The sequence below is a fragment of the Lithobates pipiens genome, unplaced genomic scaffold, assembly GCF_037356315.1.
Source record: "Lithobates pipiens isolate NorthernLeopardFrog02 unplaced genomic scaffold, aLitPip1_a1.2 Scaffold_18, whole genome shotgun sequence".
Lineage (NCBI taxonomy): Eukaryota > Metazoa > Chordata > Amphibia > Anura > Ranidae > Lithobates > Lithobates pipiens.
This window is the reverse complement of record NW_027507758.1, coordinates 492,693,934-492,709,958: the sequence shown is the minus strand read 5'-3', so window position 1 is coordinate 492,709,958 and position 16,025 is coordinate 492,693,934. Positions and strand designations below refer to the sequence as shown.

Below are 16,025 nucleotides of genomic sequence, written 5' to 3'. Positions count from 1 at the left end.
GTCCTAAAAAGTGTTTGGGGACCCGGGTCCTGCCCCAGGGGACATGGATCAATGCAAAAAAAAGTTTTAAAAACGGACGTTTTTTCAGGAGCAGTGATTTTAATAATGATTAAAGTGAAACAATAAAAGTGTAATATTCCTTTAAATTTCGTAGCTGGGGGGTATCTATAGTATGCCTGTGAAGGGGCGCATGTTTCTGGTGCTTAGAACTGTCCCTGCACAAAGTGTCATTTGTGCAGGAAAAAAAGTCTTTTAAAATCACTTGCGGCTATTGTCGGGTCCCGTAATACAGAGAACACTCAATGAGTGTTCTCTGTATTAGCCGACAATTCATTCATTCATTGATAAAAAAAAAAAAGCGTGGGTGTTCCCCTAAATTCAATTACCAGGCCCTTCAGGTCTGACATGGATATTAAGGGGAACCCCGTGTCAAATTAAAAAAAAATTGACGTGGGGGTCCCCCTAAATATCCATAACCAGACCCTTCAGGTCTGATATGGATATTAAGGGGAACCCCGCATCAAATAAAAAAAAATTGACGTGGGGGTCCCCCTAAAAATCCATATCAGACCCTTTATCCGAGCACGCAACCTGGCAGGCCGCAGGAAAAGAGGGGGGGACGAGAGAGCGGCCCCCCCTCCCTCCTGAACCGTACCAGGCCACATACCCTCAACATTGGGAGGATGCTTTGGGGGTCTGTGACCCCTCAAAGCACCTTGTCCCCATGTTGATGAGGACAAGGGCCTCATCCTCACAACCCTGGCCGTTGGTTGTGAGGGTCTGCGGGCGGGGGGCTTATCAGAATCTGGAAGCCCCCTTTAACAAGGGGACCCCCAGATCCCGCCCCCCCCCCTGTTTGAAATGGTAAGGGGGTACAAAAGTACCCCTACCATTTCACAAAGAAAGTGTCAAAATGGTTAAATAAGACAAACACACTTTTGAAAAATTCCTTTATTAAGAATAAAAAAATAAAAAAAAGATTCCAGCGGTGCTAATCCACTCTTGCTATCAAGCGACGGGTCTCCGGGGTCCAGCGATGGATGATCATATCCAGCGACGGGGGATCTCTCAGTCCAGCGCTGTCCATACATCCTTCTTCTGTCTCCACTCCGGAGACACTGCAGAGATCCCAGCGCTGACGTTTCTTATATTAGGAGGGCGGGGCCACCCGTCACCTGACCCCGCCCCTCTGACGCTGGAGAGGGAAGCCAGGGGTTCCCCAGTGACGTGTGGGTGACCCCGCCCCCTCTGATATAACGGAAACCTGCGTTACATCAGAGGGGGCGGGGTCACCCACACGTCACTGGGGAACCCCTGGTTTCCCTCTCCAGCGTCAGAGGGGCGGGGTCAGGTGACGGGTGGCCCCGCCCTCCTAATATAAGAAACGTCAGCGCTGGGATCTCTGCAGTGTCTCCGGAGTGGAGACAGAAGAAGGATGTATGGACAGCACTGGACTGAGAGATCCCCCGTCGCTGGATATGATCATCCATCGCTGGACCCCGGAGACCCGTCGCTTGATAGCAAGAGTGGATTAGCACCGCTGGAATCTTTTTTTTATTTTTTTATTTTTAATAAAGGAATTTTTCAAAAGTGTGTTTGTCTTATTTAACCATTTTGACACTTTCTTTGTGAAATGGTAGGGGTACTTTTGTACCCCCTTACCATTTCAAACAGGGGGGGGCGGGATCTGGGGGTCCCCTTGTTAAAGGGGGCTTCCAGATTCTGATAAGCCCCCCGCCCGCAGACCCTCACAACCAACGGCCAGGGTTGTGAGGATGAGGCCCTTGTCCTCATCAACATGGGGACAAGGTGCTTTGAGGGGTCACAGACCCCCAAAGCATCCTCCCAATGTTGAGGGTATGTGGCCTGGTACGGTTCAGGAGGGAGGGGGGAATATTACACTTTTATTGTTTCACTTTAATCATTATTAAAATCCCTGCTCCTGAAAAAACGGCCATTTTTAAAACTTTTTTTTGCATTGAGACATGTCCCCTGGGGCAGGACCCGGGTCCCCAAACACTTTTTAGGACAGTAACCTGCATATTACCCTTTAAAATGAGCACTTTAGATTGTGAACGTTCGAGTCCCATAGACTTAAATAGGGTTCTAAAGTTCACACGAAGTTTAGGTCTGTTCGCAGGTTCTGGTGCGAACCAAACAGGGGGGTGTTCGGCTCATCCCTAGTCCAGATTAACTGCTTATGGTCTCTAATATTAATTATTTGCTCTGACCACCCATCTAAGATTTCTCTATCCATTGCTTCAGCATCTGCCTTGCCTATATTGGTATGTTACCAGCTCAACATCTGCACTATCAGTGATTCTTGTGAAGATCAGACACATCGGGGCTGTGCAAGAGTCCTGTACCGCTTGTGGTAACATGAACTGCTTAGCTCCCAACTGTCCCTGATTTCAAGGGACTGTCCTTGATTTGGAACAAAGTCCCTCTGAGGGTCCCTCTTTCCTCCTCATTTGTTCCTCATTGTGGTCTAATCTATATAACTGTATATAAAAAATGAACATTTTTATGCCTTAAAAAGTGTTTCCCAGTGCTAAACCGTTCATCCAATTTCTAAATTGCTGCATTTGTAAATTTCAAAAGCCAATATAAAAGAATAGCAGTGGTAAAAAAAACATTTTTTTGTATAAATCTCTTTTAAGGGGTGTGGCAGGGGGTGTGTCCTATATCTAACTACCTTTGCTAATAAGTGTCCCTCATTCCCATCTCTAAAAGTTGTGAGGTATGGAACTGTTTCAAAAAATTGAAGAACTCTGGACAGCCGCACTCCAAGATAAATTCAAATGCCTTTTATTCGTGAAGCAGAGGGGCTGTTTTCTTGGATTTGTGGACTTACCTGGAGCAGTGGTTCTCTCACATAAGGTATGGAACTGTGACACCTTTATTAGCCACAAAACTCCTTCCCTGTACACCTGTCTTGTTCACTTTTTCTGTTATTATTAGGAACCTGACTCTTCTGTTTTCTGAGCTAAACTTTGACAACCTGCCAAAATCGTTTCCATGAAAAGCATCCTTATTTGGAACCAAAGCATGGTAGTTGGGTGTGCTTTACAGCCACATTAAACCCAAAAGAAAACAATTATTATGTTTCAGTTTACCAGTTCTTAGATGTGATGGCTGCATTCGTTTTCTTTTTTAGGCTTTCTTTCCCTTATTTTCATCAGGTTATCCAGCCAGTAAGTCTGTTATTTTTTCAACAGAACACGCCCTCTTTCAGTTAGAGATGAGACAAACTATTTAATTTTAATTTATCTGAAGTTTGACTCCAATTTGTTAGTGTATTTGTAGCTAATTTGCTAGTCCATCTAACACTCACTCCCCTCAGACTGACAATTCTGCACAGGAGGTGTGTTACTGGCCAGATGACTAGATGAAAACAGAGAGAATAGCCTGAAAAATTAAAACTAACTGCAGAGCAGAAACAGGTAAAAATCGGTCACAAAATTTGTTAAAATCCTTGCAATATATATTAATCCCCCAGAGGATTGCCTTTTTCTCAACATAGGTTACTCGATAACATCACTGCTGTAGATACAAGCTGCTTCCTGCTCTTACCTAGGAATAGACTCAGAAAAGCTGTATATATAAGCTGTATATTTAAGGAAGGAAAAAAGGCATTTACCTGTGCTTCCTCAAGGAACTGAGTGACAGATTTGATTTTCTCTTCCCTGTCCACAGTCACCACAGCATGTGCTGGTATTCTTGTCCAGAAACATTCCTTGTACTTTTCAACTGGCTTCCTAGTATTGTCCAGGCACAACAGCGCATAACCTTTACGGAATTCCTCTGCAGATGAACATAGATGTACAGTTGTTAATTTCTTAAGCAGTAAATAAATTGCTGTACCAGTGTTTTGTTGATTTTATAAATGCATGTTTATTACTTTGTATATCACAGAGAGCTAGCAGAACATTACAAAAAAAAACAAAGACGCATAAGTGCTACAACATCCAACAACTGCAGGGTGGGAGTAGCCTGTGCTTGGGCGTTGGTCACCAGCACAGTGATGTAGACTGAAACAAATATGTAGCCATAGAAACTATCCATGAGGGAAACACTAGAATATATGGACTATCTACAGCTAGTGTATGTATTGGGCCTCTGTGAAAGCTGAAATGCTAATATCTCTTTGGTATATCACGCAGTTCCTCCACTTCATTGTGACATGACAGCAACAGGGGATGTCCAGCTGCATTGGGACAACAGATTAGCACCATGGCAGTGGTTGAGCACTTGTCCTGTAGAAGGAGCAAAGCCAAACATGCTAGTAGGCTTTTTCACAGACAATGGAGGTGGTATCATAAGCCCTTGCCAAAGCAGCAGACTGAAAGGCATGTGTGTGGGCCACTAATCCTCTCATGGGGTAATTGCATATTTCAGATTTCCTTATTAAAGTTGACTCATAATATCTAAGAAAGCCTCTAATATCCTGGTTATCTTGTCTGACTTCATACCAAAGGAATGTTATTACAACCTGACCTTAAAAGGTCATGTTGCTCACAAGAAGAGGAGTTGATAATTTCCTTATGTAGCCATGGCCCCCTGACCTCTGAAGAGATGATGGTGGATTTCAGGGTCAGGGAGCGCTAACATCCATTCTCAGTGTGGGTCACTAGGCATAGTGGGTGCAGAATAATGTAGATTAAGTTGGGCACCAGGCACTTTGATGATGCAGAACAAAAGAGATTTATTTTCTCTTAAAGAACTGGGGAAAGGGAGGTTAGGGCAGGTGCAAAACCACTTAGCAGACTCAAAGCTAGGAGCTATAGGCTCAAAGAACTTGTATGTTGACTTCATCTTGGTATCCCCGATGTGTAGGACCTAACCTCTATCTCACAGCCTCCTGCTGTAGCTTTATGAACTTAAACTCACGGTCTCTCTTAAAAGACTTCTTGGACTCCCACTGCCATAGGGTCCCTTGAAATTCACACAGCCAACAGCTGTATCTTCAGAGGGCCCCCATGCTGACCTGCTGGGTCCCTTATTTGGCTCTTCAGCACAACTGCTGAACTCTCTTGCGTCACCCCTGCTATCCTGCTGAGTCCCTAGCTTGACTTCCACTGAGACTTTCCCAACTTCTTCACTGTCCCCAGTTTGTGAACAAGGCTGCTCTGGTACTCTCTCAGACTCTGAACTCTTGCCTCTGATAAAGCAGCATTGTCCCTTGAGGGCGACAGTTTCCCCTTTACCTCTGACCTTTGTTCAAGCTTTGACTTTGGCAACAGGAATTGTCCTCCATTAGAAACTTTGTCCCTTCACCTTCGACAAAGAGGTGTTCTCCAGCTGGTAGAACCCATGCAACTTAGTTAGGCTTCCAACACGAAGCCCCAACCCCACGCTGCTCCTTCTTATCCTGGGTAGGCTTCAGGCTCCCTAGCAACAAGGGAACTCCCGAATAGACCTCAGGCTTCTGGCTTAGCAGCCAGGAGCTTTCAATACATGTCCACCCAGACAGCCGCCCAGGTGGCACACAACCCCCCGATCACCTGACTTCTCCCAAATAAATAGGCTCTCCCAGCAGGCTATAGGGCCCAAGGAAACCCTTGCCAATTGGCTATAACAATCTATCCACTCATATTCCAAGTGGAGGAGAGAGGTGCATCAAACTCAGAGTTTGGAAAAGAATCAGGAGATCCCCTAACAATTGGCCAGGTTGGTTACCACCTAGCAAACTAGATTTGACAGCATCCTTGTTCAAGACCAGGGTGCTACACTTACATTCAAGTCCTATATATACTACAGCTAAAACTTGGAATTATTGTCAGAGCTGCCATCATGCATGTGTCTGATTCTGATCATATGTGCCACACCAAATACAATGGAGGGACCCGTAGCAGAAACAGCATCTCTAGTTAAGTATTCTTGTTATATTTTTTAATATAATTACATTTGTTATCTGTATCTGTCATTACCTAATTAAATTATATGTACGATCTCTCTTTGCACATCCCAAAAACCTAAACTATCACGTAACTGTGATAAAATACCCTGAAATTTCCTAGGCAATGGAAGCAACAGATCAAAAATGTAAAAAATTGTTTCCCAATACTATTGGTGACAACGTTAAGTGGGGTATTGCAGGGCCTTTCGAGCGGAGATGTTTCAGGACATGTTTGTGTAGCACCGCCTAGATAGGTGCTAGGATTAGTTAGATTTAGTGCTGGCTCCCTGTGTTCAATGGAGCTGTGTGTGTTTTTCTTAGATAAATTTAGCTTGTCTCACTGTAACCAGCGTGGCTGTAATTATTGTGTTACAGTGCCTTGAAAAAGTATTCATACCCCTTGAAATTTTCCACATTTTGTCATGTTACCAAAAACATAAATGGATTTTATTGGCGTTTTATGTGATCGACACAAAGTGGCACATAATTGTGAAGTGGAAGGAAAATGCTCTGCACCCCGAACCCAACCTTTTTGAAGCCAATTAGAGCCGTAGGCTCTAATCATGTGCTTTTAAAAAAAAAAAACTTGTACAAATCTAGGCATCCCTCATGGAAATTAGGAGCCAGCGCTTGGAGATTAGGGGGGCGACCTCCCTGCGCCCCTTCTGGACTGGCAGCTGCTGCTATAAAACAATAGGGATGTTCCCTCCCGTGCTTTATGTGTCAATAACAGAAAAATTTATTAGTATGCAATAACACAGCATGATTGCCACTGACTTCCAATAGTTTTTAAGTCCAGACTCTGGAGGGATCCCAACTTTACTGTTTGGATCCACACAGATGACTGACTGGCAGCTGGCTCAGCCTCTTAGCACAGGTTTTTTTTTTATTACATTGTATTCCACTAGGTGCAAGGAAGACCAATTAAGCTTCTTCCTCTGATGTGTTTCACTAAGTAACAGCTTATTTGTAGAGTACAACCACTTGCACCAGTTGAAATAATAAAAGTTTACAAATGAAAAATGTGTATTTTAAAGTGCCACATTTAAAATACACATTTTTCATTTGCATAGCTGGGGCACATGAAACAGATGGGAGCAGCTGCTTAAATTTAAATTATAGAATTACCCAGTTGCCTATCTAAAGAGGTAGCACCAGTCGAGGCTGGTGGGTTCTTCTTATGGGGCAGCAGGCAAACAACCCCCCAGGGGCGGTCCGGCACTTACCCGCTCTTATGGTGGGGTTGTGGTGTCCTCTCCTCCTCTCCTGGAGGGCGGGCAGCAGCCATGGTGGCTCCAGAGTCCACTCCTCCAGCTTCTTCTGCCAAAGCGCTAGGCATCCAATTGGATCCACTGACTCTTTGGCCAATCGGGAAACAGGTCTCACTGGCGGGGAGGAACTTTAGTGTGATAATAGCGAAAATTCATTAGCTTATCCTCACACAGCTGGGTGGGCTCGGAGCGCAATGCTCTGCTCTCCGAGCCGACCCTTTTTTGAGTCCTATTAGAGTCTCTGGCTCTAATCAGGTGCTTAAAAAAAATCCCGCCACATTGGAATCCATGGTCTGGTGCCACTGATATGTAGATCAGGGGGTCGGACACATGGACAGGGGAGGCGGTGCCCTTATGCCCTCTATGCATGGGCCGCCACTGGGTAGCACGTAGAATTTCTCACATTATTTAACTAAAAGTTTACAGCAGCCAAAAGATAGTCAGAGCCCTTGGCACCCCTCTGAAAAGTAATCTGCAGTGGATCACTTTTCGGAGGCGTTTGGAAGGCGGTGAAGAGGCGATATGTCATCTAATTACTACCTGTGGTAACCCCGTAAATACTGCACAACCCCACCACAACCATGTGCATTGCACACAGTTGCAGGACAGACACTTGAATGAGTCACATTTTGCAGCAGTAATGCTCGCCAAAGGTGACAGGGGGATCATTTTTCTACAGCTGCAAAGCATCACAGCGGTGGCATGTGTACAACCCATTCTAGCTTCCTTTTTCAGTTTAAAGGGATTGTTGGGGGTCAATTAAATGCATTATGCATAACTAATCTGCTTCTGTAAATCCTTACCTAACCTCAACAGCTTAGTACATCTCATATTTTCATTTTCCAAGCTCTATATGTACTCACACAAGACATGTGCAATTTGTTTAGTTCCGAATTCATTTTTTAACTAATTTAGAAAAATTTACGAAAAACACGTTTAACAAATTTTTGAATATTCAAAAATATGTAAATTTGAAAATTCGAAAATAATAACTAACTATTAAATTATAGGTATTGGAATTTCCAAATTTGTCTGTTAGTGAATGTAACGAATACAAATTTTCCGAAGTTACGAATTATCCGAAATAACAAATGCCATATCTAAACAAATGGAATGTAACAAATGAATAATAATAAATAACAATAATAATAAAGACTTTATATTATTATTATTTATTATTAATTTGTTCCGTTACATTTGTTTAGATGCAGCATACATTATTTTGGATAATTCGTAACTTTGGATAAATTTGTATTTGTTACATTCACTAATAGCCAAATTTTAAAGAAAGCTCCAATACCTATAATTTAATAATTAGTTATTATTAGTTAGTTATTATTTAGACTTTTCGGATTTTCGATCTTGTTTTCAGATTTTCAAATTTTCTGACTTTCTTTCTTATTTTTGGATTTTCTAATTTACAAATTTACTAATTGACGAATTGATGAATTGCGATTATAACGAATGACCCGAAAAAAGAAAAAACAAAAAAACAAAAACGAATTAAAGGAAAAACAAACAAATTTTTCAGCAGTGCACGTGTCTAACTCACACAATATACAGTAACATGAATACCATCATCAGAATTATTGTTACAAACTGCAACTATTACTATAAAACCAAACATACAATTATTAAAGCTGAACTCTGGGAAAAGCAAATATTGTCTAAATGCAAGAAGCATGTGTATTTTTATTCTAATCTTTGTGCAGGAGCTTCCTGTAATAAAGATTGGTCATGGTCTCTCCTTGTGAGTGGTGAGATCATGTGACCGGACTGGAGCGCCCCCATAATAGGTAAGTCTTTGCTCTACCGGGTAGTTAGAATAGATTTATGCAACGTATACATGGTCGGAATTTCTGACAGAAAAAGTCAGACGTAATCTTTTCATCGTATATTCTGACCGTGTGTATGCCCCATCGGACTTTTTATGTTGAAATTCAGACGGACTTAGATAGAGAACATGTTCTATATTTTTCAGACGGAACCAATTCCTATCTGAAAAACCGCTCGTCTGTATGCTGTTCCGACGAACCAAAAATTACACATGCTCTGAAGCAAGTATGAGACAGAAGCAATCGGTGTGGTAAAACTAGCGCGCGTAATGGAGATAGCACATTCCTCACGCTGCTAATTCTGTGATCTTTTAATGCAGCACATTCTTTTGTGCTTTATAATGCTAGAAGAATGAAGTTGTTTTGCTGCTCATATTCACACATAGTTCTCACAAACGTATTTCTTTATTATTTCTCGTGATCTTTTATTTTTTAAAAGCCAGATCTCCATAATAATGTTTAGAATTATTTTTTTATAGTCATCTTTTTTTTTTTTAATTTCATCAAGACCCCCATTTTTTTGGATTATTTAAAAATTATTTTCTAGTGATCTCCATATATAAAAAAGCGCGAATCATCTCTAACAAAACTTCTACTAACACGAGATAAACATGAGATTAGCAGAAGGAGCCAAAAGGGTGGCGCACTGGCTATTGAACTTCCTTTTTATAGTGCCGTTGTACAGGTTGTACGTCACTGTGTTCTTGGTGGTCAGAATTTGGTATGATCGTGTGTATGCAAGACAGCTTGAGCGAAATTCCGTCGGAAAAACCTTCAGAGTTCATTCCGACGGGAAAACCGGTCATGTGTACAGGGAATTAAAATGGGAATGGGAGTAGGTTTAGGCTTTGTATGGCTATGGTAAATATATTTGAATTACCTGGTAATACATGCTTCACAAATGCCACTTCACCGCTATCCTCTTTCAAACATCTGCACAAAGAAAATAAAAGGTTGCTTAGATACAATTGTAACCGTGTTTCACGAATTGTAAATGTATTCTGGAATTGTGTGTTCTGTGTTAAAGAGTATTTAAACCCAAAAACAAAAATGTAATATATTGCAGCTTACCAATCCTTAAGCTTCTTATACACTGGATATTTTGCTATCTCTCCTAGACTCCTTTCCTCCTAGCAGCAGTGTTTTGGCAGAAAAAAAATGCTTGACGCTTGTAAACATATGTACTGGGTTTAGGCGCTTCAAGTGCTTGGGCATTAATTAATTTAATTGGTCATAATAATAATTAGTTCTGGCCACTGAAATTAAATAATGCTCTAGCGCTAAATGTACCTAGCAATAACGTGCATTTAAAGGGATCAAGCATAATTTCTATCAACACTACGCTCCTCCTGGACATGCTGGTTGTGGGTTTTTTTTAAACCTCTAAACTCTAAATATCTATGGGGTTTATTTACTAATGGAAAAGCCACTTTGCACTGCAAGTGCACTTGGAAGTAAAGTTGCTGTAGATGCGAGGAGGACATACAAGAAAAATAAAAAAACAGCATTTTAGCTTGCACATGATTGGATGATAAAATCAGCAGAGCTTCCACTCATTTCAGATCTCCCTCTTAGATTTAGAGCGACTGCACTTTCAAGTGCACATTAGATGAGCTATCAGATTTAGATATAATTCACTAATAAATTAGAGCTGAACAGATTTTTCAGTTTGGGATGAAGGTCTTACATAAATTAATAAAAGCTTATCATTGTAAGCAACACTTGGGGGGTTATTTACTAAAGGAAAATCCACTTTGCACTGCAAGTGCACTTAAAAGTCCACTGAAGGTGCACTTGGAAGTGCAGTCACTGTAGATCCGAGGGGGACATGCAAGAAAAATAAAAAACAACATTTTAGCTTGCACATGATTGGATGATAAAATCAGCAGAGCTTCCCCTCATTTCAGATCTAACCCTTAGATTTAGAGCGACTGCACTTCCAAGTGCACTTGCAGTGCAAAGTGGATTTGCCTTTTTGTAAATAACCCCCAATGTGTGCATGGACACATAAGGGTTTGGAGCACTTTGCAAAGTGCACAGTCTTTTTGACTTTAGTAAATCAACCCCATAGGCTAACATGCATGCATAAGGCATACAAAAAAATGCCAGACGCCCCTAGGAGCAGCATTAAAAACATCCAGTGTGCATGAGGCCTTAGATGTGCAAAGCACAAACATCAGAGGGACATTGCTCCAAATCAGGGACAGTCCCTCAAAATCTGCGACAATTGGGAGATGCTCTGTGTCAGGGGACTGCAGAGAGCTGCCTGGAGGTGGGGCCCAATCCCAGAGAAATGATCTCCTATGCAGATGAGATAAGGAATGTGAATTTATCCAGGGGAGATTGTGCAGAGTGGCCCGGGGTGTAATAGGTGTACAGGGCTGAAATCTCCACATAAAAAAGAGATAACTCTTCCTTTCACTAGACTGGATGAAATTCTACTCCTCTGAAAGCACACGAATCCTTTCAGTCTCCTCCTATCCCCGCCCTTATCCAACCCCCTCCATCCCTGTAGCCATCCTCAGTTGTCTTCCGCTCTTCTGCGTCTCCCCGCCCCTCCACTCATTGTCCCTGCCCCCTCCTGTCCTTGTCCCCGCCCCCTCCTCTGCCAGCTAACTCTCGCTGAGTGAACGAAAAGATAAGAAGAAATGAGCACTGCTGGGAGATCTGATGTTTCTCTCCCGGGAGTCAGTGCAATGCAGGAAACAGCATCATACGCCTAGGCATTTTAGAAGCTGAGAAAGAAGAAGTATACAGAATAAGGTATTTTCTGTCACCAAATTACAGTTTTGATTCCAATGATAACACAGCAAGGGCAGAATGTTCAATTGAAGGAAAGATGAAAAAATGACTGAAGTTCCACTTTAAAGCAGTATGTTGGCCAGCGCTGCCAATTGGGTGTTACGATCAGCCCTCTTATATTGGGCCCTATCGGGCCAGTGGGGAGGCCCGACTCAACAAGAGCTGCCTGTAAGCAAAGAGGTCATGAGCCTATCTATCAAACCGGTTACAGCCCATCAGTGGTAGTATCTTATGGCTCAGTCCCCAAGGCTGGCTGACCGCTGTCCAGCACAGCACAGTCAAAGGGAATGGGCAAGACTTTGATAGGCTCTCACTAACACTGCCTGTAAGTTAACTGCATGGACTGTGGGCTGTAATAGGCCACAGAAACATGCTATTATTTTACAACCCAGTGTTTTTCTTTACAAGTGACCCTACGACACCTTCAGGTTTCTGGTTGTCAGTATAGTACTGATTTGGTCATTGGACATGTTTCTGCTTTTGTAAGTAAGCAACCAATGGTCTGTGGATATGTTCATGATATGTTCATTTCCATCTATAATTACAAAGTATTTTGGGGGTACAAGGACCGTGCCAAATGAATTCATTGTGTACTGTGCGTAGGCTCAGGTTTATGCAACTTTTCATAGCCACATTCAATTTTCACTGTGGTTCTCTTTGCAAGGCTCAGTTAGTAGCTACCCCACTATTTGCCATGACAGGTTACACACCATGCAGGGGCTCAGTTTCTTGTTTTACCCATGAGGGCCCAGATAGCCAGTCCACCCCAGTGAAGCAGTGAAGCAACCTTGGCATATGTTAAGTAATTGATACAGCCTCATTGTTTGTGGGAATGGGGGGGGGGGGGGGTGGCCCTGTGTGGTGGGCTGTAGAGGGCCCCACTGGTTCTACTGAAAGTGAAAGGAACCAATCGTGCTGCTGTCAGTAAGAACCCTCATTAGTGGTCCCCTGATCTCTGCCACTCTCTCACTTACCCCCTATACTTAATTTGGGTAAGTGACTACCGGTTGGTATGCTTGCTTACACCTTTTTATTTCCACTCCAGTCAACATGTTAGATAGCACCGACATAAAAGATATAGCCACTCCTCTGAAGTAAGGGCTGTGTAAAAAATAAAAGAGAAGATTGAGGACTTTACTTATTCCTAACAATGTTATGATCTTACAACTCCTTTGCAAAGATCATGTTATGGACCAGGCATAATGAACAGGAAACCAGATCTGCTTTACCAAGACCTTAAGTCTTGTTGTTCAGACTCGGGATTCTACTCTTGCTATAGATATCAAGATAAAAATACTTGCTGGGTCTGTGGTCTGCAAAATACTACTACTGGAGGCTACCCAAGAGCAGGAGACAACAACCACAGATGTAGTCTCAATTATCAAGCAATCCATCAATTACTCTATTAAAGAATGAAACAAACCATCCACACAGCTCATGCCAACTCTAAGGTATCAGGGTGCACTTCCAGCCCTGACCACAGTGACCTGTCAGCGGCTAATGGTAATGCAGGGGGCCATTCAATAGGGGAATACCATTGAAGGTGTACTAACAAACATGAGAAACTATTATCCCTAAAAAGTTCAGCATCTGGGTTCCATACATGGAAGAGATAAAGGAATTTACTTTGGAATAGTGCAAAAAACTAGAACAAACTCTGCCTAATAATAGTGTAATTTATGCAACTAAAACCTCTGTTGTTGTGCTAATTTGGTTTTGTTGCAGGGTAGCTGGTATGTGTGCTGGGAAAGTGTCTATTGTTTGTAATGTGCAAAGCCCCTTCCACGTTCACCTTACTGTAAAAACAAGTTATAGATTGGGGTGGTTGTCATTTATCTGTATATACTTAATAATAGGCCTTCAGAGCTCTACCCCTTCAATAACGAAGTAGCCTCTAACCTGAACACTTTTTCCTTGGTGGACAAATCAGTTATAAGATTAGGTCATCATGTCAACCTTTCTATGGAGAATGCAGTGTCCTTCAAGGATTCCATTGACAGGAAGGCAGATCTGGATCTCAGCAAACTTTATTGTTGGAGCATGTTACCCTTCAATTGCTCTTAATGGACAAACAACATCGAAGCAGCACTAAACACTAAAGTTAATAAAGAATAAATCTAATGCCTCTTCATGGACTTACATTTGTAGGGGCTATGTAGGTGAAGCAGCAATTGATTTAATCGTGATCGACTGATTCTTCATCAAAAATGAATTGGTGCAGAATTCCTTATGTTGGATCTCTTGCAGTTCACTGTGTTGGTGTCTCCTGGTGTCATTTTTGGTGACTAATAAACGGAATTTGGACTCTATCAAGATGCAGCCATTTCTTCTTTACTACTATACCACAGGACAAGAGGTCATGTGCAATAAATAGCAAATTGAAAAAAAAAACTTTCAATGGCAGATCCAAAGATTTAAAGATTTAAAGTCATATACTGTAAGACTGGCAGAGAATTCCATAGAGGATGGAGAAAAAAAATCTCTATTCAAGATTGGAGGGGACGAACTGAACTGCAATAAGTTTGATTTGAGCAAGGTTTGGCAAACTTTATATGCAGAACCCGACCCCCATTGAAATTAATAGAGTTTGAATCTGTCAAAGTAAAAAAGACCATTATTGTCTGTTAAAAAAAAGCATATTTTTTGAGCCAATAGGCAAGAGGGTGTCAAAAATAGCATGTGGGATGGGGGAGCATTGCACCAGGGAATGTGTACCAATGCAAAAACAAACAAAAAAATGAAATTCTATTTGGTCAGGAGTAGTCATTTTTTAATGCTTAACTGGTTGCCGACCGCCGGCCATCAAATGATGCACCTATTGTGGCAGGAGGCCGTCATATGACGTCCTCCCGTTTAATCGTGCACGCGCATCCCTGTTCCTTCGGTGGCGGCCTGTCATGGAGACACCGCTCACCACCGAGGGGGGTGAACAGCCATTGGACATGGCTGTTTACCACGTGATCGGCCGTGATGAAGTCACGGCTGATTACAGATGGTTACACCCCCACTGTGCACGGCGTGAGCTCGCTGCGCGTGCACGTTGGTAGCAGCGTGTTCCCGTGATCCTACGTGATCAGCTGTGATCCTTTCACAGCCGATCACTAAATGTAAACAAACCGCGGTAACGAGATGTTACCGGGTTCTCCTGCTCACACACCAATCGTGTGTGAGGAGGAGATTGCGTTAACATCTCGTTACCACTTACAGTACACACAAATCACACTGATTGCCCCCCCCCCCATAAAGAGGATCTGTCACCACCCATCATAGTACCTGTCACTCACAGTCCATCAGAGTATCCAAGTACCTGTCACAGTCCATCAAAGTACCCAAGTACCTGTCACAGTCCATCAGAGTATCCGTGTAACTGTCACAGTCCATCAGAGTACCCTAGTACATGTCACAGTCCATCCAAGTACCCGAGTACCTGTCACAGTCCATCTGAGTACCCGAGTACCTGTCACAGCCCATCAGAGAATACCCGAGTACCTGTCACAGTCAATCCGAGTACCTGTCACAGTTCATCTGAGTACCCAAGTACCTGTCCCAGTTCATCTGAGTATCCGAGTACCCGTCCCAGTTCATCTGAGTACCTGAATACCTGTCACAGTTCATCTGAGTACCCGAGTACCTGTCACAGCCCATATGAGTACCTGAGTACCTATCACCGCCCTTCAGAGTACCCAAATACCAGTCACCAGGCCAACAGAGAACCTGTCACCAGGCCATCAGAGTACCCGAGTACCTGTCACCAGGCCATCAGAGTACCCCAGTACCTGTCACCAGGCCATCAGAGTACTCAAGTACTTGTCGCCAGGCCATCAAAGTACCCAAGTACCTGTCACAGTCCATCAGAGTATCCGTGTAACTGTCACAGTCCATCAGAGTACCCTAGTACATGTCACAGTCCATCCAAGTACCCGAGTACCTGTCACAGTCCATCTGAGTACCCGAGTACCTGTCACAGCCCATCAGAGAATACCCAAGTACCTGTCACAGTCAATACGAGTCCCTGTCACAGTTCATCCGAGTACCCGAGTACCTGTCACAGTCCATCAGAGTACCCAAGTACCTGTCACAGCCCATCAAAGTACCCAAGTACCTGTCACAGCCCATCAGAGTATCCGAGTACCTGCCACAGCCCATCAGAGTACCCGAGTACCTGTCCCAGTCCATCTGAGAACCCGAGTAACTGTCACAGTTCATCTGAGTACCCGA

The 16,025-nt window shown here is 42.9% G+C and overlaps 1 protein-coding gene across 1 annotated transcript in view; it reads right to left on the bottom strand.

Annotated features, from left to right (window-relative positions):
* LOC143988773 (serotransferrin-A-like) overlaps window positions 1-16,025 on the bottom strand; it is an 86,368-nt gene that overhangs the window by 48,415 nt on the left and 21,928 nt on the right. Inside the window, exons 6-7 of the mRNA XM_077488622.1 lie at window positions 9,886-9,938; window positions 3,641-3,804 (exon numbers count right to left, since the gene is read on the bottom strand). Of these exons, the coding sequence (XP_077344748.1) occupies window positions 3,641-3,804; window positions 9,886-9,938 (217 nt within the window). The remainder of the gene's footprint in view (window positions 1-3,640; window positions 3,805-9,885; window positions 9,939-16,025) is intronic.